Consider the following 27,292-nt stretch of genomic DNA (forward strand, 5'->3'; position numbering starts at 1 on the left):
ATTAAAAAATTAAGAAATGATATATAAATAGACGTAGATAGACCGTTTCATTTCTGTATTAATAATAAAAACTTAAAAATTAAATTTTAGAAAATAAATTAACTAATTTTGAGATTAATAATAATATTTAAATTAATTAAATTTTTTTATGGTTAAGAGTGGGTTTAATATTAAAATTTGAAATTTTTAGAAATTAGGTTTAGAAAAAATTGTTTTGATTTATTATAATGGTAGGATTATATTAAAAAATAATTATTTTCTTAAAGAATAAATGGAGAAAAATTATGGGGAAGTGTATCCGCGTAGATGGGCTTCCACTACCCGACGAGTGGACATCTTTCTCAATCAAATTTATTGTTTCACCATTTTTCCTGCTTGGCCGGCCGGTCAGTATCTAATCGGAACTTAATAATCCGTAGAAACTTCGAACCTCTTGGCAGCCGTTCATCAATTCGCCGGCATCGACCTGTTCAAACGCTCGGCGGTATTCCAGTAGTCGCAGAATTTTGAGGTTTAGATGCTATCCGAAGAAGAGAAACAAGTGAAATCGTATCCCGAGGCGGCAACGACTTCCTCGGTTGAAATTCAGAATTGGATAGAGTAATCGGATAATTTCCCATTTTAGAGAATCGTTCATTTGGAATCGGCCTAATTTTTTTTTTTTTGTCTACGTTTCTCAGAGCGCAGGATTTGCTGAAGAAGAAACTGATCAAAGAGGATGAGTTCGAAGGGGATAGTTTGAAGTACGTCGGTGGCGTTGATATAAGCTTCTTAAAGGAAGATTCATCAGTTGCGTGTGGTACGCTCGTGGTTTTAAACCTTCAAACTCTTCAAGTTGTCTATGAAGATTTCTCACTTGTCACCGTTCAAGTTCCTTATGTCCCTGGCTTTCTAGCATTTAGAGAGGTTTCTTTTCCTTCATTTGTTCATAATGACCTTTCAATTTCAAGTACATTCCAGCTTCATTTACTTGTTTGCAGATTGGAAGCTTTTGTCGATCTTCTACTTTGTCTTTTCTTAATTTATTTACATATCTGTAGAATTCTTAATTTATTTACTTTGTCTATTCTTAATTTATTTATTTACATATCTGATCGTATTTGTTGATATATTATTGGAAATCTTGTGGCATTAGCGCTTTACTTTTGGTAATTAGACACAATTTGTTGCTTCGGTTCTTCAGGCCCCAGTTCTCTTGGAGCTTTTGGAGAGGATGAAAAAGAGAGATCCTCATTTGTATCCTCAGGTGAATGTTTAAATGCCTGGATTGACTTGATTTATGACACTCAAAAACAAAATCTTATCGCTGTTCCAATGTCCGTTTCTTCGCATGTTATGCTGAAATCATCTGAGATACTTCCTCCTTGTGGAGGTCATCATAATTTTTCAAGTTGCACGTATGGAACTGCATGAACAGAAAATTCTAGACAATACAGTTCACTACTTTGATCCCCATTTATCACCGATGCACTTATAATAGTCTACTCTGTACACTTTTTTTTCATGTAACATGATTTTTTTTTTTGAGCAGTTGTTGCTGGTTGATGGAAATGGAATTCTCCATCCTCGAGGTATTTTTTATCTTCAAAACATTTATGAATTAGTGGTGGGATTCCACGAGTTTTAGGAATTGCATTCGAATTGGCTGCTGGCACTATTTGATCTCGTTCTATAACTTAAAAGTCGATCGATTATCTGTAGTATCAGTAATATTAACATAATATGTTATCTTGGAACACTGACTCTTCCATGGGAGGAACGTGCAGGTTTTGGTCTGGCCAGTCATCTTGGCGTTCTTGCTAATTTGCCCACCATTGGAATTGGAAAGAATGTGAGTTTTGATTTCATCTAACTTGGCATGTATTTGAATGTTTAACCCCATCAAGCATTGCTTAGCTTAGCCTAGATTTTGAAAACTGACCCTGGATGCTTATTCTCTCGCCATTTCTGAAATTCTTATTCGGATTTGTTCTTTAATGTGAATTTCAGCTGCACCATGTTGATGGTCTTACCCATTCTGGTGTTAGGCGACTCCTTTCGGAGAGCAAAAATAATGATTCAGTTGTAACTTTGAGGGGTACCTCTGGATGCATTTGGGGTGTGGTAAACGATTTATAAATCTTTTTCGGTAATTTAATTTGACCGAGTTCAAAAGCCAATGAGACGAGATCAGTGGTTTTTGTATTTCACACACTATGCCACCATACATAAAAGTACAGCTTTGGTTTGGGAACATTGTTTGAGCTTTTCCTTTCCTTTTCAGGCCATGAGATCTACGGTTGACTCATTGAAGCCCATATACATTTCAATTGGTCATCGTGTTTCACTCGATACTGCCATCAGGATTGTTAAAAGCACGTGCAAGTTTCGTGTTCCAGAACCTATCCGACAGGTAGAACATAAATATGCTTGAAAGATATCCATAATGGTTATTACTCAACTTTCTTTCATGATCTGAATGAATATCCATTAATGCTTGTTCTTGATTTGTGACGTTATACATAGTATTCGTGTTGAATCTTGCCTTAGGGGTGAGATTTTGATGTAAGATCACTGAAATGCCTTCTTTATTCAATATATGATTCAGGCTGACATTAGGTCAAGGGAATACCTCCGGAAATTTCAAATGGGAATGTCAAAAAGAGAAACTTCATAGTAGAGGTAACTTTTCTACTGAGATCAGTCATGTGCACATGAGAATTAACGAACCTGTCGTTAAAAAAAGGCGTTCATAAGATCTCTTTTCATTCAATATTCGACATGGCGGTTTCTCACTATCCTTTTAATGCCTTCTTTTATGGCAAGTAATGAAAAGGAATATCGGAAATTTTTTCATACTACCGGAGTGCTAGAAATTTTTCTCCATTAGAATTGGGATATTGTTCATTAACATCAGCCATTGCATATTTCTTCGCAACTCTTTTCAACTTAAAAGGGTTGTATATTTCATGTCCTAATTCCCAATTTTTTTTATTTTTTTATTTTTTGTTTTTTTACAGGTTTGGGCTTTAAACAAGGCACAACAGGAAGGTAACAAAGCATGAGCTATTCGACACTGACACTGAGCTTGATCCGAGCAACTTTATGAGGTGAAGCATATCTTAGTTTAGAAATTAAATTTGTAATTTTGACCAATAGTGATATATATTAAACTCTAGATACATATTATACTTAATAAATCGTATTATAAATTAATGTAAAACTATGTTAAAATAAATCATTGCTTGAATTTTTTTTCATGATAAAATATATGTCGATGAATGATTCTTAATTTGAATATAATTTATTGGATAAGACAATCTTTTTAGATGGTTCGATCCCTCCCATAGTAGTTGAATTTATAAAAGAAAAATGATCTGAACAAAAAGATTTCAAGTTAAAATCTTAATGTTTTAAAGATTTAAGCAACTTTTTTAAAACATATTTGTCAATTTTATTCATTTTTATCCGTTAAATTTCATATAATGTGCTTTTCGAGCCCGGAAGCTTTCTAATACAAAAATTGTGACTATATTTCAAGAAATTTAAGTTAATGATTGTGTTAAAATTGTGACAGAAAAAATGAGGTAAAAAAGAGAGGAATTTTCATCTATGTTTTTACATACCTATGAATTTGACATTAACATAAACCGTCAAATCAACATTTCAATTATTTCGTTAAAAAATAATAATACATAAAAAAAAATGATAAAATGCCTTAATACAAATATAATATAAATAATTTAACTTTTTTTTAAAAATGTAAATGCTTTATTTATTTATTTAAATTTTAAACCTTGGTCAGGAATTAGGGAAGAGTCGAACCGAACCGGTTCGATTTCCGTACCACATCGACTTAGGGGCCTCGTTTTTCCAGGGTTTGGAGCGCCATTCCGAACGATTCTTTTTTCTTCCATCAGATCCAGAAGGAGTGACGACGGACAAGAAGCATTCGAACCGCTGGTAACCCTAAATTTCACTCTTTGATTTTGGATCTCTTTCAATCTCTATATCTCATATTATTATTGACAATAGTATATAGTTCAATCATCGGAAAGAGATGGCGACGATTTTGAAAGAAATTCACTGAATTCGTTGAAATTCTTTTGCTTGCGATTAATTTTGTTCCCTCTCGTAGTGATTGAATGGTTTTCTTTCCTGCTTGACGTTGAATGATTCGGTAGATCTTGACTGGGGTTGAATTCTTTTTAGGTTGGTGAAGCAGGGCGATGTATAACGGTATTGGGTTACAGACGCCGAGAGGGTCTGGCACTAATGGGTACATTCAGACAAACAAGTTCTTTGTGAGGCCCAAGACTGGAAAGGTTGCTGAAAACACCAGAGGATTCGATGAAGATCAGGGCACTGCTGGTGTTTCCAAGAAACCTAATAAAGACATTCTTGAACATGATCGCAAGCGTCAGATTGAGCTCAAACTTGTCATTCTTGAGGACAAGCTCACTGACCAAGGTTATACAGAGGATGAAATTTCTCAAAAGTTGAAGGAGGCTCGCGAAACTTTGGAAGCTGCTTCAGGTTCTGAGGAAAAAGATGGACCCTCCGCCATCGTACTTGCAGATAAGAAGTACGAATTTCTCTGATTATTGTTTTGGAATTTGCAAATATTACTCCATCATTATGAACTGTGCACGTTTAACCACCGTTGCTGAATGTTTGACAGCTCTGAAGGCGTTGGGAGTTCCTTTTTATGTTATTATTATTATATGAAATACTCGAATACCATTCTTTTGGTGTTTACATTTTATAATTGCTTGAATACTAAATTGGTCTGCTTATTGCTGCTCTTTTTCATCTTCTTGAATTGGAGGCTACTCCTCTTCTCCTCTGAATGACAAGAATGTAAGAGGATGGAATTTATTTCGTGAGAAATAATAACCTACCAGTCTAGAATGGAGTGTGAATGAGAAGCATAACCTTTTTTATTGATTAAATGGAAAATGTGGAACTGGGAAGGATCGAAACTGTTTGTGAATAATGTATACGATAAATTTCACTTGGTAAATTGCAAGTATTCATGATTGGTTGGCTTGCCTGTGCTTTTTGGCATCAGTTTTGCTTACCATGCAATATAATTGGTCGTACGATAATAAATGGTAATTTTCTTGAATGGTAGAATGAACATCCAGGTAGTAATATGGAGTGGTCTACGTCAACTTTCTTTATTAATTAATAATTTCATGGCTTTGTGATTTTCGTCCTTCATGGTTTAATGCAATTTTGTTTTCCTTAGAAGGTCAATGAGAAAGGGTCTGACTACTTTTTATACTTATTATATTTCTGTTGATTCTGATCTTTTATCATACTAGTAGTTTTGTGCCAGCGCTGTTTTCTTATTTTGTGTACGAAAGGGATTTCTAAATGGTGTTTTCCTTTATTGAATAGGGTCTCAGATACTCAGTCTCACCAAATTGCTGCAAGAAAGGAGGAGCAGATGAAAACATTGAGAGCTGCACTTGGGTTGAGTTCATCGAACGATAGTGAACAAGTTACAGAAGGGATTTCTGATCCAACAAGAAATAGAAGGGAGGGTCAAAATGCTGATATTAAGCGACAGGAGAAGTCTGAGCATTCGTTTTTAGACAGAGAATTGAACTGGAAAAGGCATGGCTCTGAAGATCATAATGATGACAAGGGTGACAAAAAAAGGGTTTCAAAAGAGTTGAAAGGCCATCTGAAGGATAGAAGAAGGCCCAAGGATGATTCTTCTGACAACGATTCTGTTGGAGAGCATCATAAGGGAACCAAGAAGAATTTGAGAGATAATAGAAGGAAAGATTCTGAAAGTGACTTTGAAAGTGATGATGACGATAAATACAAAACCTCAAGGAAGTCGAAGAAAAATAGAAGGCATGATAGTGACGCTTCTTCTGATACTGATTCTGGTGGAGAGCGCAAGGGAACCAAGAAGCACTTGAGAGATAATCGGAGAGACGCTCCTAAGCGTGACCCAGACAGCAATTTTGACCAGAAATATGCCACCTCGAGGAAGCATAAGAAAAACAGAAGGCATGATAGGGACAATTCTTCTGATACTGATTTTGGTGAAGAGCGCAAGGGAACCATGAAGCACTTGAGAGATAGTCGAAGAGATGCTCCTGAACGTGACCCAGGCAGCAATTTTGACCATAAACACATCACCTCGAGGAAGCATAAGAAAAACAGAAGGCATGATAGTGACGATTCTTCTGATACTGATTCTGGTGAAGAGCGTAAGGGAACCACGAAGCACTTGAGAGATAGTCGGAGAGATGCTCCTGAACGTGAGCCAGACAGCAATTTTGACCAGAAACACATCACCTCGATGAAGCATAAGAAAAACAGAAGGCATGATAGTGATGCTTCTTCTGATACTGATTCTGGTGGAGAGCACAAGGAAACCAAGAAGAGCTTGAAGAATAATCGAAGAGATCTTGAAAGTGATACCGACAGTGACATTGACAAGAAATACACCACCTCAAAGAAGCAGGAGAAAAACAAAAGTCGCGATAGTGATGATTCTGATTCAGATAGTGGTGAGTTTGGGATGGGCAGCCACAGGAAAGGATCTGGTAGACCTAAAAGTCAAAAGGTGATGAAGAAGCAAAGAAGCCGGAAACAGGAGTCCACGGATGAGTCCAATTCTGACAGTGGGATTGATGATAAAGGCAGGCAACTGAAGAACAAGAACCAGCATGGTAAAAGATATGGGGTAGATAGTGACAGCTCTGACCGTGACAGTTCTGATTCTGATGTAGGTCGGAACAAGAGTAAGCATCGATATCACAGCAAACGTACAGGAAAGAGCAGGGTAGATAGTGAATCCGATTCTGAAAAGTTGAGAAAGCATCCTAAGAAAGATGTTGGTAGACGCAGACATGATACCGATAACGATGAAAGTGGTGATAACAGCTCTAGCAGTGATGAAATAGTGAAGAGGCGCAGGGATAGGAGGCACAATTCTGATGATAAATCTGAAGAAGGTGAATATTTTGGTAAAAGTGGCAAGATAGCCACAAAAGGAACAATAGCTGCTAAAAGGAAACATGAGGACAGTGATAAATCTGATGATAGCCAAGCAGTTGATAGAAGGGGCAATGATAAACAGAAGAGAGCTAAGAAACATTCGTATGGTGATGGTTCTGATGCAGATAAGGGAGTAAAATCAAGTGGTGGAGCTCGTGAAAGAGGAAAAGGGAGCTCGAATCATGCAGATGGTTTGGATGAGTCTGTGACAGCAGCTAAGAATACTTCGTACAAGTCTAGGAATGATTCACTCGATGAGTTCAACCGTGCAAATCAACAGACAATGAAAAGCAAGAGAAAGTTAGATGAAGGTGGTGAAGATGAGCAGCAGCCAGAAGCAAAGTCTCAAAGTCGAATTTCTACAAGAGAGTCAGATTTCCATGGAGACCCCAAGAAAGATTTCAAAAATGATTCTGAATCAAGTAGACGAGCACGAAGTGGTAGGCACAAAGAGACGAGGGATGGCAGGTACAGGGAGGACCCCAAAATTGATTCTGAATCAAACGCCAGATCACGCTATAGTGCACACAACGAGGATGACGACAGAAAGTCGATTCGAACAGGAAGCAGATATACTGAAGAAACAGAGCATGGAAGTAGACATAATCACAAGGCTAATGAGTCTCACCACCGCAGTAGGACTGATCAAGATATTGAAGAGGGAAAAAGGCAGAGCAGCAGCAGATATGAGGAGCATAGAGGGAGAAAGCATGAAAGAGATGAGGGTATAAAATCTAGCAGGGAAGCTGAAAGAGGGGAGTATCAACCAAGCAGCAGGCTGAGATCTGAGAAAGATTATGAAACTAAAGAATCTACAAGAGATAGGGATGATCCCAGAAAGAGGGCCAAATATGATTCTCGATCAAGCAGATGTGATACGTCGTATTAGGGTTGGGTCCTGTATTCGTATTTGATAGCCGCCTATTATCTATATCAACTCTAGAACTTGAATCATAATGCCTTGTCCTGAAGGTTTGTCTTTCCTTTTTTCTGTAATGAAAATGTATGTGAGACTAAGAAATTGCTTCTCCTTGAACTGCTTATTGTTGCTGAATTGAATTCATCAGGTTTCAGAAGACTTGAGTTCTGAAGTAAATTTGAAATCTGTACTGGAAGTGAATTTTTTTTTGAAGGCTCGACTTCCCATCCGAGTTATTTTTAGTTCAACAATGCGTGGAGTAACGAGATATTAGGGAGATATTGGACTCTCTCACCAATACTCGACCCTCTGAACAGATTGAAATCAAGTTTTTGAATATATTATGAACACACGAACAACAAAAACGTCAGATACAAACTATAGTTTTCATTAAATTCCTTGTTTTTGAATCACTAACTAAACAAGGTCTTGAAATTTCTCACGAACTGTTCTTCCCTTGTGTAGGCATGGGAGTTGGAGCCGAAGCTTAGGCATCAATGTACAATGTAGTACTGTACAGTGTAGAGGACACTTCCCCATAATTAACTTATGTTCTTTTTAAAGAAAGCTTCATTTAATCTAAGCTTTTCTCTGGTAGCTTGAAAATGGAAGGCATCAAGAGATGGAGACATGGGAATGATCTATCTGCTGCTGACTGATCCATTTTTCATAATCTTGCACTAATTGCCGCAGCAGCAGAGGTACAAGGTTGTCCAACAGAGCTTGTAACATCCTGTGTCAGCACGATTGTAAAAAATGGTGCACAAACAAGAAAGAACATGAATTAGCCACAGTGAAAAGAAATTCAGATTTGTTTTCCAAGGTCGTATCGATTGTCTATCCAGTTAATTTCGGGTGGTACTCGGCCAAAACCGAACTTGGAAACTAATTGCAAAAGGTGGTGAGAGCCTCATCAGAATCATTTGACAACCGTTTATAGTTATAGTTCATAAGATCGTGACATTTGAATTTTTAGTCAAATTCAGAAAAACAAAAATTAAAGATCCAGCAGGTGTCCAAATAACTTACAAATTTCCTGGATTCTCAACTGCAGCTGTAGGCATCAGGGTGAAGGGAAGTGTATAAATCTGCATAAAAAGCATGAATTATTCAGCCTGCAGATGCTAACCAGTTGAGTATGATATTGATGATAAATATTAGAACCTCCAGAGATAGAGTCAGCTTCACATCAACTTCCAGATAAGAATTTGAACCAACCGAGTCCCATGTCAAGTGATTAATCATCAAAGCTGCACATTTTAAAGCAATGATCAACTACAGTTTCTCAAGTATTTATTACTCTTTAGAGACATCAAATCTACCAACGAAGAGTACAACCAGATATATCCAGTAGCATTTGAACTTCAAACTTCTTAGTCAAGAGTATATGCTTTATCCAGTGAATTATACTATCGACAAATCAATAATTCTCATAGCTAATCAATAATCTTCGTAGACAAATATCAGGGAAAGAGCAGTTTACCCGAAAAGTGTTCGTTTTGGCGTTCCACCAATTCTGAACCTTCAAACTGCATATAAAATTTCAAGTTTCACCAATTTTGCAAGTTTCACCAATTCTGAACATTCAGAGACCAGAATACCCACCTTGCAAGAAAGCATCTCAACTGTAAAATCTTCTTCTGTCGGGATCACTCGTAAATCCAGTGTAGGGGCAGCTTCGAAGTTCAACAGTTGCAATTTATGCAGAGTGCATCTGCAAAAGAAAAACACTAATCATTTACCTCTAAGAGGACGTAATAATCATGCTATTTTTTAGGTAAGGGAATGCAGGCTATAAATCCCCTCCTGGCAGTTAAAAGGCACTTCTACAAAATCATTGTAGCAGTCCAAGCTCACTACGTCCAAGCTCACCACGGGCTAATATTGTCCTCTTTGGACTTTTCCTTCTAAGCTTTCCCTCAAGATTTTAAAATGCGTCTACTAAGGAGAGATTTCTACACCTATAAGATGTTTCGTTCTCCTTTCCAACCGATGTACGATCTCACAATCCCTCTTTGGAGGCCAGCGTACTCCGCACACCACTTGAAAGATTGTGAGATCCCATATCGGTTGGAGAGAGGAATGAAGATTCTTTATAAAGGTATGAAGATCTCTCCCTAGTAGACGCATTTTAAAAACTTTGAGGGGAAGCTCAAAAAGGAAAGTCCAAAAAAGACAATATTTGTTAATGATAGGTTTGGCCGGTTACAATCATATTCCATTAAATACTAATAGGATGAAGCTACCACCACTGAGACAGACCTGTATGTGTTAGCATCAAGTGACTGGAAACTTTTCAAGGCATTTTTGTTAATCATTGCTTCAATTCCTGAAGGGTGATTCAGGAACTCTCTGATATGATATGTCCTGCCTCCACGGCCACTGTAACTGGGCAGTTTGATCTTCTCCTTTCTTGTGACAGATAAGTTTGCCCTCTTCGTATTAGTCTCAGAATTGGTGGCCTTCGATAGCTTAATTCCTTCAAATTTCTTCCTGAGGTCAATTAACCATTTTTAAGACCCAAAACAATGAAAAGATATGCAAAAACTAACAAACTCTCTATTAGGGAATCAAGAAAGTATAAGAAATAAATTCAAATGATGTCAATACCTTCATTCGAATGGATTTGTAACCGCCCGAGCCCACCACTAGTAGATATTGTTCGTTTTGGCTGGTTACGTATTGCCGTCAGCCTCACAGTTTTAAAACGCATCTACTAGGGAGAGGTTTCCACACCTTTATAAGAAATGTTTCGTTCCCCTCTCCAACCAATGCAAGATCTCACAATCCACCCCCTTGGGAGTCCAGTGTCCTCGCTCGCACACCGTTCGGTGCCTGGCTCCAATGCCATTTGTAACCGCCCAAGTCCACTGCTAGTAGATATTGTCTGTTTTGGCCCGTTACGTATTGCCGTTAGCCTCACAGTTTTAAAAACGCCTCTACTAGGGAGAGGTTTCCACACCCTTATAAGAAATGTTTCGTTCCCCTCTTCAACCAATGCAAGATCTCACTATCCACCCCCCTTGGGGGTCCAATGTCCTCGCTGGCACACCATTCGGTGTCTGGCTCTAATGCCATTTGTAACAGCCCAAATCCACCGCTAGTAGATATTGTCCGTTTTGGCCCGTTACGTATCGCCGTTAGCCTCACAATTTTAAAACGCATCTAATAGGGAGAAGTTTCCACACCCTTATATGAAATGTTTCGTTCCCCTCTCCAACGAATGGAAGATCTCACAATCCACCCCCTTTGGGAGTCCAGCGTCTTCACTAGACACCGCTCGGTGCCCGAATCTAATGCCATTTGTAACCGCCCAAGTCCACCGCTAGTAGATATTGTCTGTTTTAGCCCATTACGTATCGTCCTCAGCCTCACAATTTTAAAACACATCTACTAGAGAGAGGTTTCCACACGTTTATAAGAAATCTTTCATTCCTTCTCCTAGGTTTGAATCCCTTCTTCACTTGTTTGACTCGAAAAAGAAAATTCTTCTCAAGCGAATGAATGATTATATAGTATTTATACGAAGTTCAAGTACGAGTTAAAAGAGATTAAACTAGATCGTGAGTACAATCGTATTAGATACTTAGCCCTTTTACCTTTTGATCGATTATATATAACTATCATCTCTTTAAGATCGTCTAGCATTTAGAGTGTTCGGATTAAAGTATGATTAAGCATAAACTAATATATACCTCGGGGAACTAAACTTGTGAGTAGCAAGCAATGGAAACGAGCCTTTTCCTTGCCCCAACCATTTGGTAGCCAAAACCACCATCCTCTCTACAAACGCATTTTCCCGAAATGAAATACAGTGAACAAATATGGAAGCCAAAAGAACAAAAGTAAGAATCAGGTACCAGATACAAGACAGAAACCATTTTTCTTCACCTTGGAGCGGAATTTTGTGCTCAGAATATCAATTATGCTCGGAATCTCACTTGGCTGGCGGAGAGCGGCGCCCGGAATTCTGAAGTGTGCGGCGGATTGCAAAGAACTGTCTGAATGAGAATTATGGAAATGGCACTGAGAAAAGCAAATTGAGGGAGTCCATATCCAGATGATGGCTGAATAATGGGAACACGTGGCGGCTGTTTATAAGTTGAATCCCTTATTTTTCGATCGTACGGTCGCCCGGAAAATAATTTAAATAACATTTTTAAAATAAAAAAAGTGGAAATTACTGCGTAATAGACCTCTTTTCTATCCATTTTTTTTTTAATTTTTATATAATGAGAACATTATATACTATTTTTAGTCAAGCAAATAAAAATACTAATTACCATGTCCATAGATAAATCCATTTATAATTGCTACCTATAAATCAACCTATTCAAATATATATAATTAATTAAGAGGAGAAGTTTGAATTTCTCGTTGTTGAACTAAAAGAATAATAGTGATTAAGGCATAATGGTTAGCACGAGCATAGTTCGATTCGTAAGATTTTTATTATGTTCTTGATTAGAGGTCTAAATTTTTATTAGGGGTACTCATCAGGTCTAAAATTTTCGAGTTATTTATTTAATTTTTTATTTTTAATAAAAATAAAATGTTAGTTAGTAAAATATACCTTTATTTAGTTTTAAATATTAAATTAAAATTTATTACTCAATTTCAATATATATGAAAAAAAAAATTGTTAGAAGAATAAATAATAAATAAATACTTAGGAAATTAAATGAAAATAATATATTATATATATAATATCTAAAAGTTACCCGACTTTTTTTTTTTTTTTAATTTTTGCTTTTGAAAAAAATATTAAAATTAACTAAAAGTACTTATATCAATTAATTAATAAATAGAAACTTAAAATAAATTAAAACTAAGTTAAAAATATTTAATCAATTGATTAATTAATAGAGATTTAAATGCACTTAAATTAATTCACAATATTTATATCAATTAATTAATTAATAGAAACTTAGAAAGGTACATTTCTCTCCTCTTTATTTATTTATTAGAATGAAATTTTATTCTAAAACGTCAAAATATCATATAGACTAGGTTTAAACTGAAACCACCAAAAAAAAAAAAAATAATAATAATAAAAATCTATTTGGTAATCTATGGTTGAATGTAATCATGAGACTCAGGTAGAGATGTTCATTTAACTCTCTTGAACGGGACGAAAAAATTCTATTTAAATCAAAAATAGAAATAGAGTGAAAATAGATTTTTCTCTATTAGCTAAGAGTGATCGAAGACAGATTATATTCTTTCTCTGTCCTAACCCAAATTCTGCTTCACTTTTTCGTGTATATATATATATATATATATATAATTCTCCATGAGATACCCAATCACCACGAAAATAAATAGAAAATCACCCGTAGATAATCGCTAACCAAATTCAACATGAATTTTTCTCGACATTAATATTGTCCCTTTTTGGAAGAACTTTGAAATAATGCTTTAAAACCCAACTCGAGTTCATGTTTTTCTTTTCCACAGTACAAACCTACCCTGAAATTCAAACACAATCTAACTCGAGTTCATATTCTTCAAACTTGATTCAACATGTCTTGAATCATTAAAACAGTATATCACATTATCGCATTCATAAACATAATTTCAATCTCTCGAAGTTGAAGCACGCCTGATAGAAAATCTTCGTCCATGTCGGGAGGTCCGGTGGGACGAGAACTACAAACCATGATCCTCCTGAAATCTAGCAGAAGAAAGAGAGACTTGGATACCGTAATGTGCATCATTACCATAAACATTCTATACATCATGTAAAGGAACAATCAGCAAATTCAAATGTTCTTGATATTTTCAACATGATCTACAGCCACCCAATGTATGTGAAGAAGGTAAAACTAATGACTAGCTGTGGTTGGGGCTCAACCAAAACCTGTAGCGTAATTTTTCGTTCGATCATCGGTAGCCATCGTCCAGTGAATCCGAAAGCAGTGTATCCCACAGTCTATTTCATGGCTTCCTTCCCTGACAAAAGTGTTCTGAAAATGATAGCAGAGACCTTAAGAAGGTAATAATACATACAGTTTGCAATATGAACAACACAACCAACTTGGCTCCATAATGGATGTTTTGAGAGAATTTCATGCATAGTTTCAATAAGAATGGACTGGAAATTCAAGCTGTTCAGTCCAACCAATACACTAAGTACGATTTCTCGAACAAAAACAAAAGGATAAACAGCATAGCCTTGACAAAATATGACTAAAAAGCAATGCAAGAAGATTATAAGATCCTAAATAAGATGGAAACCCTTCAAAGTGATTCAAAGATTTGAAATATTAAGGATATGAATGTAAAATGGCAACTGTTCTTATTTTTTCTTGTTCACTTTTGCAGCAGATAACAATGGAGTTCAAAAAGGCGTTATGATCTGATCACAACCTTTTTTCATGGATCAAATAAGGTTAATTACAAGTTTGGTTCCTAAACCTTAACCCATGTGCTTGTTTGGTCTTCCAACTTTGATATTTGCGTCTATTAGGTCTTTAAACTTTCAATTTTGTGTCAAATAGGTCTCTAAGCCTTAACTTATTCAACATTTCTTAAACATCACGAACATATTAGACATGAAAATTGAAAGTTCAGAGATTGATTTAACATTTGTAAAGTTCAAGATCAAATAAACATGCCCCCAGCATTCATTGTGTTCATTTCGTTTAAGCATAAACTGTTAATACATCACGATACAAGCCAAGCTAAAACCAAGGGTCATTAACCAATCCTTGAGTGTCTAGATATTCTTTCTTCAGATGAGAAATCATATATTCAGAAACTAAAAAGATCATGAACAGCCTAATACAAAAAAGGCTTCCAAACAAGGTTGGCCAAAACAAACTATATTAAACTGTGGGTTCCATTTGTGTAGCTGAAAACAAGATTGACGACTAGTCTAGCACAATAAACACCGAACAAGACGTGAAACGAAACGAAAAAGGTGAAACTTACATCAAAATGCTGAGGATAATCCAATAGTTTTTCCTTGATTATGAACATCTACAAAATTTTGTAAATACAGGCAGCAGGCGCCCTCAAGCTTCAGTGCTTCTTAAACAACTTCAGATGAAACGTTTGCAGCCAAAAGCGTTCCACGAAACCCTTCCTCGGTATGTTGCATGTTCATTTTGGGATCAGAAAGCTCATCTGTCCATCACCAAGCATACAAGTCAAGGACATTAAGATATGAAACAAAATAGCTCCAAACTTATTGAAAACCTATGAGAATGCTAAGAGAGTTGTAAAATGCATTGTTGATAATTCCAGGCATAAATGGCAGTACAACAATGCATTACTTTGTTAGAAGATCACGATTCGCTGCAGTAACAGACTCCACCAAAATAACAGTCACTCAATGTCTACAGTAAGCCATCAAAAGGCCCCAAAAAAGTTTTGCTACCAGTTACATAATTGTGATGGTGTGAGATCTCAAATCGATTGGAGAGGGGGACGAAACATTTTTTATAAGGGTGTGGAAACCTCTCTCTAGCACACGTGTTTTAAAACCGTGAGGCTGACGACGATACACAATGGGCCAAAGCGGACAATATCTACTAGCAGCGGGCTTGAAAATTACAAATGGTATCAGAACTAGACATTGGGTAGTGTGCCAGCAAGGAAGCTAGGCCTCTAAGGGGAGTGGGTTGTAAGATCCCACATCGGTTGAAGAGGGGAACGAGTGCCAGCGAGGACGCGAAGGCCCCGAAGGGGGGTGGATTATGAGATCCCACATCGGTTGGAGAGAGGTACAAAGCATTCTTTATATGGGTTTGGAAACTACTTCCTAGCAGACGCGATTTAAAACTATGAGGCTGATGGTAATACTTAATGGGCCAAAGCGGACAATATCTGTTAACGGTGGCTATTACAGATTAGGCTACATCACAAGAGGCATGTTATATTATTGATGGATCCTAAGTGAATAGAGCTTATCCAAGAATTCGGTGAGCAGGCAGACATATAGAGTTAGTGTATCTAAAATCACCTAAATGGAGAACACTTCATGACAATGAACAGAGCCCAAATCTCGAATTATAACCATTACACCCTTTCCTTTCTAGAAATGCTTGTTAGCATTTTCAGTTTATTACGTTCCCTTGTTTACGTGATACAGAAGATATCAAAAAATATCACTCCAAACCAACATCAAAAGAAGAAAAACTTGCATGATTTAGACGAATTTATACAACAATTTGAGCAAGAAAATTGAAATTACCAGCAATATCTCGATGTTCATGAATCTCCGAATCCGTTACCCATAGTTTATCCCCAGGAAATATATTCTTGTCAGCCAAAGTATCTGTTTCTCCATCGATAATCCTATTACCCTTGCGAAGTATCTGGTTTTCCTTCACAACCTGGAGAAACAAGGTTTCCACGTGAGCTCGAAACACAAAACGTCATAATTAATTTCCTATTTTTGAGTTTGTACATACCGCCTTATCATTTTTTCGAAACACAAACAGTCACAGCATAAACATAACAGACTGCTTTAGAAAATAGTCCAAAGCTTGGTTCACCAAAATACAAGTTCAAAGAAAAAAGAAACTAAGTTTTCCCCCACATAATGCCTTATAAGATTCAGAAAAACAGGCTATCTCTGCGTCTGTAGGCTTATCATTTGTATAAACACATGAATTAACATAAAATAAATAAATATTTGGGCACAGTATTCAAGCATCGACCATGAAAGATAGTTTCAGATAACCAATTCAAGCGTCATATGCATCTGTTCTGCAAAGCTTACCCCAAAACATTCCCATATCATCATTTTTAGCTGGTAAACTGAAGTTGAACCAGATACTTTCAGATTAACAAAATTCCCGGAATTTGTCTTTCTTGCACGCTTTGAGATTCGGCGATCTGGATCAAAGGTGGATTCGGAAGCTTCCAAAATTGATTTTGGCGCTTCCTTCCCCCGGGAGAAATATACACAAATATCTTCACCAATATAATTTAGTTTCTGCATTAGCTCGCAGCTTTCTTGTTCTCCTATACATTCTTCACATATCTGCTCGATTGACAGACCACTTTATTAGGACCAATTAAGCAAGCAAGATTTCAAGTATCAAGGCAGCAACTTAAATATCGCAAGGTAGTTGAGAAATTCAAGCCCTGTTCATATCTAATCCAAAACAGTTTTCCTTCTTTAAAACTCATCAATATATAATTAATAGATGATTTATATTGAGAGAAACAGACGACTTCTTCAAGACAAAGAAAGGGAGATAAATCATTTTATGGTTATTTCAAGCTTTCATTATATCTGTTAGAACGCATATTCGCAGAACCCAATGAATTTGAAAACGTACAAGAGAACCCAGATTATCTACCAAACAGGCCCTAAGAAACTTCTATAAGATATTTGAAGAGAAGTCTATTTAACTCGTCGGGACCCACTTTGAAAGGGACGGGGAAAGGGAGAGGGAGTGAGAATAGATTTCTCCCTGTTAGATAAATGGGGATGGAAACAAGGATTATATTCCCGTCCCCGTCCCTGCCTCGCTAAATATAAATATATTTTCAAAGAAATACTTTCTAAATTCCACTTCCAAGTCCCAATATATATATATATATATATATATATATATATGCACGTATAGGGAAAGACTTTCTAATTTCCATTCCAAGTTCCAATGGTTTAATGTCCTCCAAGTTCCAATGGATTTTATGTCTTGCTTCCATTTGTTTGAGTTTTGTAATAACAAATGTTGTTGACATTTGGATTGGTTTCTTTATTTATTTTTTTTTTTTGGTGCTAATTAGACTAATTTTTTTGTCACATGGGATGTGTTGCGTTTGTGGCATTCACGTCATTATGGTTGATTCAACAAAGTTTCTTTAAAATAACTATTTCTTTTAAAGAATAATAAACGGACAAAAGAATTCCATGGGGAACCAATCCCCACAAAAATAAGTGGGGAATTTTAAGGGGATGGAGAATAAAATAGGTGGTGAGGACGGGGATGGGGAAGGCTTTGCCATCCCCACCCCGTCCCTTGGACGTATCTAGATAACGTTTTGGAACGTTTTAAGAAGCCTGTTTGAATTTTTTGTAGTTTGTTTGGTTTATAATTTCTTCTATGTGTGTTTTCTCTCAAAAGCTATAGAAACTAAATAAAAAATACAATTAACCCTAACAAATGGAAATAGATTTAGGGTTCAAGGTTACCTCAGGATCAGTCTTAAGTAGAAGTTGTTTGAAGTCCCCATTGCTAACTTCATCATTGGAACTGAGATTCTCTTCAGCCATTGACTTCTCTTTGGAGGATCCATTCATATCATTCCCTACACAACTACTCGACTCAATCACGGCAGAGATGCCGCATGCCACGCTACCTTTCCACTCTTCACAGAAGAATTTCCAGTCGTTCTCTGAAATGATTGTTAAAACATCTGCCTAAAATTGAGGGAACAAAAAAGAAAGACGTAAAAAAATATGAAATTTGAAGGGAAACATTTTTTTTACTTCATAAGATTTATAATCACATTATCACCATGAAGGAGAGTAAATTTCAGAAATTGTGTAAGAGAAGTCACAGTAAATGACTACAAAAAATGAAAAAATCAATTTTCACCTCTAAGCTTGTCAAGTTCTATAAATTTTAACCAATAACTTTCAATTTCATCAAATTGTACCTCTTAATTTTAACTTTGAGCTTTAAATAGTGTTGCAATTTTGACCCTTTGACAAGTTCTCGTTCCAAATATCATTAAAAGAAATTCTCTTATAAGTTCAATGAAGGTTAATAACAACCGAGTTCAGAGTCATGTGATTGTCTATGTAATCAAAGAATGTTTTAAGATAATATTAATAAAAGAATAATAAATCAAAATAAAAATATATAAAAAAAGGAACCCTATGGTGCAACATCATCAAAGCCTTAATATGGAACCTTGGTTGGAAAGGAATACTCATATTTTCAACAACTCATTGGATTCTTTTGGCTAAGTTGAAGAGTTTTTTGTAACCCTCCCATGGGCTTTTGGGATATTATCTCTTGTTTGTAGATTTCATTTGTATATGACCTCTTGTATATTCCATTTATGGCAAAATTAATATAATTACTCCAGAACTTTCAAAGTTTTAATAATACCTTAAAGTAAGAAAAAAACTAAAAAATACTCTTACAAATAGTTTTGGATGGAAACCGTTAATACTTTGTTTAAAAAATACCCTTGAATTTCAAGTGTTTGAAAAGTATCCTGAACTTTCAAAAGTTTGATTAATACCCGTAAACGTTTAAAAAAAAAAATTCAAAAGCACCTTTTAACTTTTTTTAAAGTTAAAAAATACCATTACTGTAAGTACCACATTTCAAATATACCCATAAACTCTCAAAAGTAACATTAATACCATTTTATTAAAAAGAAAGTATTAAAAACTTACTATCCTTAGTAGGTGGACAAAAGCCGTTTATCAACACCCCCATAGACTATCTCCCTCTTCGATTTTCTCTCTCATCTACTTCAACCTGTGACTCAACAATTCCTCATTCCTTATCTTTTTGTCTCTCGATTCTTGAAGACCCACTTAATCTCTTTCGTTTGTTCCTCAATTTCTAAAATTTCCCACATTTCTCCTTTTTTTTTTTTCTCTCTTCTTACATATCAAAACTTTTAATAAAAAATGAGGAATTCTCTCCTTTATGAGTATTTCCAAGCATGAATATAAAAAACTTCTAACATCCAATTAGACAATTTGTTTTCAAGTTAATTGTTTCCCAACTCAACTCAACTCAACCCAACATAATCTTAATGAAATTGGCTGTTTGGATGTTAAAGTTTCATATGTTTATATTTGAAAATTATCATATATGAGAGGGCCCATCTTTTCTATTTAAAGTTGTGATACTTAAAAAGAGAAAAAAAAAAGTAATGGGATAAGTTCTAGAGATTGAGGAATGAAATCAGAGAATCAAGAGTGTATTCAATAATCAAGGAAAAGAATATGAGGAATGAGAAATTGTTGACTCATGGATTAAAAGTAGAGGAGAGAGAATATATCAAAGAGGGAGATGATCTGTGAAGTGTAGATACACGGTTTCTGTCTAAATACATAATGGCAATAACTTTCTAAAAGTTCATGGATGTTTTTGAAATGTGGTACTAATGGTTCCGTTCATATACCAACAGTAAATGTACTTTTAAATATTTAAAAATATATATGTGTATTTTTGCAGTTTTTAAATTTTTTTTAAGGGTATTAATGAAAATTTGAAAGTTCAAAGGTATTTTTGGAACAAAATATTATCGGTTTCCATTTAAAATTAACGATAAGAGTATTTTTTAATACTTTATTGAAAGTTTAAGGATATTGAACTTTTGGAAGTTTAGGAGTATATTTAGACAAACTACAAAGTTTGAGAGTGTTTTTATTAATTTAACCTTTCATTTATCTATGAACTCATCAATTCTCCCCGAAAACTAATAAATAATATATATAAAATAAAATAATGTTGCAAGGGAAGATGATTGTTAAAGAAATTGCTCTAAGATATAAAGAAAAAATATTGCATTCAAATAAAGTTGTGAAGTATACTTACAGTGGACTTCTGCTGCACCGTACCACGTTTGCAGATCAGGTCAGGAGGCCTTTTAAGGAGGCGTGAATGCTGCAACCAAATATACATACATAAGTCAAATTGCAGCAATTATTCCAAAATTAGAAGAAAAACAACTCATAAGATCTCAAACTAAGAGAGTAATAAATCAGAAACAAAAATAAAATATTTTAAGATCAATAGAAAAACATTTAGAACCATGCTTCACAATCACGGTCAAATTGAGCCGGAAGAAGATACAAAATAAGGTGTCTCAATCATGCCACAAACACTTCATGGTAGTTGATAAGATTATATCATACATGTTCGGATTTAGGGACGTTTCATTGTATTTTAAAATTTTAAAGTACTATTTTTAAAGTACTATTTTTAAAGTTTTAAGTTACAATTATTAGTTGTATTGATGGGCATGAGAGTTACCACCTTTGGATTGATCCCAAGTTACTTTTAAGGTTTATTTTCAAGGCTATAAATAGTCATTCATGTTGTTGCTTTAGTAGGAAGATTTTGGATATTAAAAAAGAAGTTTGCATATTATGCTTCTTAAGTAATGAGCTTGTTCTTTTGCATTTCTTGTATTTAGATTTGCATGTTAGAGTCATTCAAGATCTTGATTCGAATCACGTGTTTAGAAACGAGTTTTCTTTACTTTTGATCTTGATCATCAAGGAAATCCGTTCCAAAACTTTCCCTTAGGTTGATTCCTTATCGTTTTTGGGGTTCTTGGATAATTAAGATCTAAAGTCTTGCTCTTCAACAAGATTCTTAGATCAAATCTTAAGAGAGTTCCATAACAAATTTCCTTATCCTTTCACTAAGCTAAGGTATAAAGATTTAAATAATCATAAAATGAGTTTACTGGACAATTAATAATCGAAAAATCTCAAGAAGTCAGTAGTAAGTCACAATACCTTTTCACACCTCAGAAAATTGATCACGCCATCCAAATCTTCAGGCTTCTCTACAAATGAAGCACTCTTTCCACTTGCATTAATGTAGTTTCTCCACTTTGAAAGCCATGAGGTAGGCACCAAATAATATTTGCAGTGCAGAGAAAGCGGAATGAATTTTCCAACGGCTAACCTTTCATGATTTTGTCGCTGTTTAAGCTTCACTCCTCTGAAAGATAAAACAGGTAAGGCAATTCTTCAAGCAAATCAAATAATAAGTTCACTCGAACATAACGAAATGACCTTATCGAATCTTCCATGACTGCCACTTCAGATAACTCCTCACTGCACAGAGAACACTGTCTTGCATCTGAGGGAAAAGTTGGAACCCCTATAGGATCATCAGGTTTTAGAGTAATAGCATCTTCATGTAAGAAACACCAGAGATCTTCTGGAACCAGGACTCGCTTAGCTCCAGTAGCTTGCTCGGGCAAAAGTTGTCCATGAGGACACCTGATTGAGGCTGTCGGATCTGCATCGGCTTCAGAAGGAGCATCAAGAATTTTCCTTTTAACCCACTGTTGCAACCTACAAGCATGATAGAGAAGCATGAGTAATACATGGGCTGCACTACTCAGAGATCAAGGGAACTACATAGAAGTTTGAGACAACAGTAATAGAGAACAGCACTGTGGTTTAAATTAGGGTGATTGATGTCTACATCTCCATCCTTTGGTTTCTCTACAGGCCCTTGTATGGGGCATAGACATCTTCAAAATGAAGAGCCTCCTTGATAAAATAGTCAAATTGGTATATACTTTGGGGAGGACTTTCAATTGGGGACGCCTCTTTCTCTACCACTTTAACTTAGAATTTCGTTTTTGATGAAAAGCAAGAACCTTACAATCAGTCACATCTGAAATGCTGAATCTTCTTTCTGGAGATTCAGATTTAAATAGAAACTCGAAGATCGAGAAGTTGTAAACTAGATTTCTCTAATGTAGATCATGAACCATCTGCCTTCATCATTTTCAGGATAGATGGCTTCTTGCTCAAAGACTCGCAGCTAATCCGAAGTCTTGATTGCAACAGGCATTTGGGAAAATTCCCATCCAAGGAAGGTCAGGATTTCATATGGAAGTTTCTTTAATTTATCACTAATACTCGTGATAGTCTAACGTAAGTATACGAAAAGATATCTCTCTCCAAACTAATATGCTGAGCAAAAGAACCAAAGAAACTCAAGACCATCTTTTCTTTAATGGCTTCTAATTGTAGCATAATTTTTTTGTTCATTCAATTGACACAGTTCTTCTCAGTAATATCATCGACTTGCTGCATATAAGTTTTAATCATAAACCCTTCAAAGCTGAAGCCTAGACAATCTGGATGAATCTAATCCATTTCTCTGTCCTATTGGATTTTATGGCTTCAAAGAAACCATAGAAGAAAGGAGAAACAAACATGGTTGTGAGAACAGCAGAATTGCAGATAAGAATAAATCAACATTTAACAAGGCCACAGGTGTATAACACTCAAGCAAGAAGCAAGTTCATTTGCTAATGAAGCATCAGCTAATCAGCATGACAAGAAAATCCAAGAATTTCGAAACAATACCATGTCCTAGAAACGATATACGTTCCATTTGGATAACTGCCCGAAAGTGCACTCAATGCAATTTCTTTCATTGATATTCTTCGGTCCCTGTAGCCGTCAGCGCAAACTACATTTTGAGCACCAGCAATAAGGCAATCCATACAGATATCTTCATTCGTCAGTTTGGGGCCCCCACCATACTAAATTTTACAAGATTGCAGAAAGAGAAGTCAGCCATACGAAAAAAACGAATTCAGTGCTAAAAGAACATCGAGAACAGTGTATGTACTAAGGATCACACAAGGATGAAACCCTAAGGCCAAGGAGAGATATACAATGTGTAGAATTCTTGATAGAACAATTGAAGCACATACCTTGGAGAATAGCTTGTCCCAAGCCTTGATGGACAATCTCTTTATGCAGGTAACCTTTGATATCGGAACTTTTCCATGCGAACACTGTATAGGCGAATTATCAAGAATACTGCAAACCATAAAAACGTACAGTGTCACAAACAAGCGACAAGAGCTTCATTTATGGCCATCGAGCGAGCAACAAGGACAAACCTTAGAATAACTTCAAAAGAAAAAGAACAAATATTATTAATGTACTTACGGTGGGGAGACCTTGTCAGCCCACTGGCGAAGCCAGTCTATGGAAATCCAAGAAAAGGGTTCCTCGAGTGAATGAATAGGGGCTTCAGAAAGAATCGACCGGACCTCCTGTCTTCGATCATTGATAAAGCCCAGTTCAACTTTCTTCTTTGATTCATATTCTTGGCAAGCTATAACAAAGGATTCATTTAAACTACTTATCTCATCACACAGATGTGATGGAAGAGACAAGCCATCCTGGAAAGGAACCATGTTGCCTTCTACTTCTTTACTATCAGCATTAGAGCTAGTAACTTTTTTTGTGGCCTTCCCAGTGCCTCTTAAATTATACATCAACATATAGGCATCATTAGATGAAAAGATTTCAGTGGAACAACAGATACCGGTCTCTGATGATTTCTGAACCCCATTCGTTGGATTCCCTTCAACAGTAACATTTACTTCTTCCTTGGAAGCTAATGGAAGAGCTAACTCGGTTCTAACAGATTTAGAATTAGCATTTGATGATTTTTCTACAAACGGATGATGACCTAATTTTGAGACATTTTCGTCATCAAATTCCCACCACTGCCCTGTGTTTTCATCCTTGATGTGAGCTACGTAATGGCCACTGTTGACAGCGGTACCTTTATGAATCAGAACTGCTGACAAATCATATATTGATTCAGACTGAGAAGATTCAGCTAGCCTGTCCCGCATATCCAACACTCCAGGAAAAGAAAATGCAGATGTGATTTTCTTCTTCGTTGTAGTCTGCTGACACAAAGCAACAATAACAATCAAACCCAAAGGAGGAGTTAGAATGGAAAAAGAAACAAAAATAAAACGCGAAAATCGACCGTACAAAACTTATATCACCAGCCAAATGTTTTTTTTAAAGATCTCACAATTGTGAAAGCTAACGAGGAACTTCAATAAATAGGTTATACTCAGACAGAATGAACCAACATGAAAACACACATAAACTGGTGATTACTTCTCAAATGACATTAGCTACTGACAGACAATAAAGAGATGTGATGATTTTCAGTACCTTTGGAAGAAAAATACATCGCTTAAGCTGAAAATTTAGAACAGGGGGCAACGTACGTAGCTTGATATTGCGTGTAGCATTAACTCTGGATTTACATGACTCACAAAAATATTGATTATCACCATGAAGCTCTTCCACACTAAGATAATCATTTAAACTTTCATCCAAGCTTTTCAAGCCCAGAACATTCAACTCCAACTCATAGAAGTCCTCCATTTTGGAAGAGGCCTCTGAATCTTTTCCGCACTGTGAGCACCTAAATATGAAGTCAGGATATCATTATCAACTTAAACTTAAATCAACGGAAACCTAGAATAAATTGTGCAAAGAAGTAGAGAACAATATTTTGGGGGATTGTTTATTTTTTTCCTTTTGATAAGAAACATAGATCATATATTGAAGAAAAGGCCATACAAAGAGAAATGTACAAGCCACCTAATTTTCAGAAAATGACATAAATCAATGCTCTGTGCATAAAATTAATCAGTAAAATTTGTGTCATAGCTTCATAAGAGGCATAATGGACTTTAGACTCGCTGAACAGAGAATCAGTGACCAACAAATTGAAAATTGAAAGGCGGTAGCAGCTAAAACCCAAAGTGTTGTATCCTTCCAAAATAAATAGGCACCAACCACTTTCAAACTAAACTCACTGGTTCAACCAGACGAGCCTAGCCAAAAACACACAACATAGATTTCTTACATTCATATCTAACAAAATCAACAGAAAAAACTGACCATCAAATGAATTATACAGTACTGGAAGAAACAAATATGATCCAGTGAACGATTAAACTTAACAGCATACAACAGTCTAAACTTGACAAAATGAGATATGAAGATATGAAAGGATGTACAATCGATCAAAAAGTAAGAGAAGAATGAGAGTTCCGGAATAATAATGAAATCACAATATTAATTGGTAAAGCTATTCAACTCGACTCTGGTAAAATAAATTCTACTTACGTAGTTACATGAGACACGCTTCCACGGAAAAGATCTTGAACGATAGTTTTTGCTTTAGAAACTTTTGAGTGACTTAAGCAATGCTCCAGCAGAGAAAGAAGCAAAGTCAGGAACTCGTGACTATCCTGCTGGACTCCATTATCTAACTCCAGTGTTTTTATGAAAGGGAATGAATCCACAAAAGCCAATTTACTGGCATGTAGGAGAGCAAAGAGACGTACAAGCTGATCTAGAACCGGATTTTGTTTCAGAACGTCTGACTCAACCGAAAATATGCCTTCCCTGAAGCACTTGTTCATGTACAGACACTGAAGGATGCTATTGGCATAGCATGTTGCACCAAGATTCGTAAGACCAGCAGGAAAGTCGGGAGAAGTACGTTGATCCTTGGAAGGATCTGAACCAAATGCCTGCACAATTTCTGAAATCTTTTGCCATAAGCCAACCTTCCTGCTACCAGTAGGAGGTGGAATCAACCCACAGAAACAATTTGGGTTATCCTTATTATTCACCCGGCATCCTTGACAAGTCGGCTTCCATATCATATATAGCTGATTGATGTCATCATTGGTTATTGCCCCAGATGAGTGAATTTTCCTGTAAATGATTCAACTTGATTCAGAACTCCTTAATACAGGCTACAAATCCGTGCAAAAGAATGGAAAGTAAAATCATTATTACCTCAATAAATCTGAACTGTTATCAGCATTGTCCTCTTGTTTATTCCTTTTGTTTTTACTACGTGTCGTCGGTCGGCTCATCCTTGAAGACAAACTAATTCTGGGTACAGAACAAAACAGCCTTTCAACTCAATGTAGCATTCATAACATAGAATGAGTTACCTAAGCCAACACCAACACAGAAAAGTGATAAAGAAATGAGATTGTTAGCAACCGAAACCAAAACTTTGCTAGAGCAAAGAAAGAACACGCGGGCTTGAGTTCCTTAACTACATCGACTATCTTTCAAGACATGATATTCTTATCTCTTTCAATGGGGGTAAATCCCTTAGACAAATAGCTTCACCCATGGAGGTCCATTTTGACTAAATCAACAACAAATGAGGGGGAAAAAAAACACCCAGCTGAACAAAGCAAACCTACATCAAAATAGAGTCCTTATAAAGGCCCCCAACTGTCAAACCAAGTAAATTTCCTCGAAAAGCACAGATGAAAAATATTTCCATTGGCACAAACAAAACAACACCCACAACATTCTGCAGTTCAAAATTAGGGGAAAATATGCGAGAATCAAATGGCATAGACTAAAAAAACGAATTGGGATTTTCACCCACGAAACAAAAACCCACAAAGAAAAAAAAAATCCCAGTTCCATCAAAAGAGTGAAGATGATCCGAAGCAAGAACTTGAGGGGTTTACCAGGAAGTGAAGAAGCTTGTCGCGAGCTGAAGGGAGAAGAAGATCAAACGCAGAACGACATGAAATCAGGAGAAAAACAAAGCTGTGCCCCGGTGATCGGAGCTTGCGAGCAACAATTGATTCGATTAATCTGTGGAGGAGGCATTTTGTGGCATTGTTTACTGTAATTAGTAATCAGAGGAAAAATTAGTGAGGAGAAAGAAAAGAGAGAGGTTGCAGGGTCTGTAAAGGGTGAGGGGTCAGACGGGTCAGAAGAACAGAACGGACCTTCAGGAGAGAGAGAGAGAGGAGAGAACTGTAAATTTATTTTCCATTTTACATTTTCTTTTATAAACTCGGATTTTGGAG

At 36.1% G+C, this 27,292-nt stretch overlaps 4 protein-coding genes across 11 annotated transcripts; 2 read left to right on the forward strand and 2 right to left on the reverse strand.

Moving 5' to 3' along the window:
- The first annotated feature begins 288 nt into the window (after window positions 1-288).
- On the forward strand, window positions 289-3,213 carry LOC111492368 (endonuclease V). 3 transcript variants are annotated; one of them, XM_023141689.1, is made up of 9 exons: window positions 289-600; window positions 681-906; window positions 1,184-1,246; window positions 1,532-1,571; window positions 1,767-1,831; window positions 1,990-2,103; window positions 2,264-2,392; window positions 2,588-2,661; window positions 3,000-3,213. In XM_023141689.1, the coding sequence occupies exons 1-8, from the start codon at window positions 518-520 to the stop codon at window positions 2,654-2,656; spliced, it is 789 nt and encodes a 262-aa protein (XP_022997457.1). In that variant the 5' UTR covers window positions 289-517; the 3' UTR covers window positions 2,657-2,661; window positions 3,000-3,213. The 3 variants fall into 3 exon arrangements, 2 of the variants coding, with proteins under 2 accessions (XP_022997457.1, XP_022997458.1); XR_002719857.1 differs by lacking the exon at window positions 3,000-3,213 and having other exon boundaries at window positions 1,990-2,098; window positions 2,588-2,636; XM_023141690.1 differs by lacking the exon at window positions 1,990-2,103.
- Window positions 3,214-3,796: 583 nt separating this feature from the next.
- LOC111492317 (dentin sialophosphoprotein-like) lies at window positions 3,797-8,105 on the forward strand. The gene is made up of 3 exons (XM_023141613.1): window positions 3,797-3,942; window positions 4,192-4,564; window positions 5,383-8,105. The coding sequence occupies exons 2-3, from the start codon at window positions 4,209-4,211 to the stop codon at window positions 7,889-7,891; spliced, it is 2,865 nt and encodes a 954-aa protein (XP_022997381.1). The 5' UTR covers window positions 3,797-3,942; window positions 4,192-4,208; the 3' UTR covers window positions 7,892-8,105.
- A 182-nt stretch (window positions 8,106-8,287) lies between these two features.
- Window positions 8,288-11,981, reverse strand: LOC111492370. Its single transcript, XM_023141692.1, has 8 exons — window positions 11,782-11,981; window positions 11,617-11,704; window positions 10,184-10,414; window positions 9,527-9,635; window positions 9,405-9,450; window positions 9,086-9,171; window positions 8,951-9,009; window positions 8,288-8,654 (listed from the first exon to the last, which is right to left on the reverse strand). The coding sequence occupies exons 2-8, from the start codon at window positions 11,697-11,699 to the stop codon at window positions 8,537-8,539; spliced, it is 732 nt and encodes a 243-aa protein (XP_022997460.1). The 5' UTR covers window positions 11,700-11,704; window positions 11,782-11,981; the 3' UTR covers window positions 8,288-8,536.
- Window positions 11,982-13,445: 1,464 nt separating this feature from the next.
- LOC111492315 (ubiquitin carboxyl-terminal hydrolase 26) lies at window positions 13,446-27,240 on the reverse strand. 6 transcript variants are annotated; one of them, XR_002719851.1, is made up of 16 exons: window positions 26,945-27,240; window positions 26,700-26,781; window positions 26,247-26,345; window positions 25,566-26,162; window positions 24,600-24,855; window positions 23,568-24,319; window positions 23,327-23,435; window positions 22,974-23,152; window positions 21,660-21,944; window positions 21,378-21,585; window positions 20,449-20,517; window positions 18,075-18,302; window positions 16,650-16,913; window positions 16,119-16,260; window positions 14,855-15,049; window positions 13,446-13,887 (listed from the first exon to the last, which is right to left on the reverse strand). XR_002719851.1 is itself a non-coding variant. In XM_023141611.1 (14 exons), the coding sequence occupies exons 2-14, from the start codon at window positions 26,324-26,326 to the stop codon at window positions 14,955-14,957; spliced, it is 3,264 nt and encodes a 1,087-aa protein (XP_022997379.1). In that variant the 5' UTR covers window positions 26,327-26,345; window positions 26,945-27,240; the 3' UTR covers window positions 14,530-14,954. The 6 variants fall into 6 exon arrangements, 1 of the variants encoding a protein (XP_022997379.1); XR_002719850.1 differs by having other exon boundaries at window positions 26,247-26,348; window positions 26,653-26,781; XR_002719852.1 differs by lacking the exon at window positions 26,700-26,781 and having other exon boundaries at window positions 13,446-13,873.
- Window positions 27,241-27,292: the final 52 nt, after the last annotated feature.

Source organism: Cucurbita maxima, unplaced genomic scaffold (genome assembly GCF_002738345.1).
Source record: "Cucurbita maxima cultivar Rimu unplaced genomic scaffold, Cmax_1.0 Cma_Scf00017, whole genome shotgun sequence".
Classification (NCBI taxonomy): domain Eukaryota; kingdom Viridiplantae; phylum Streptophyta; class Magnoliopsida; order Cucurbitales; family Cucurbitaceae; genus Cucurbita; species Cucurbita maxima.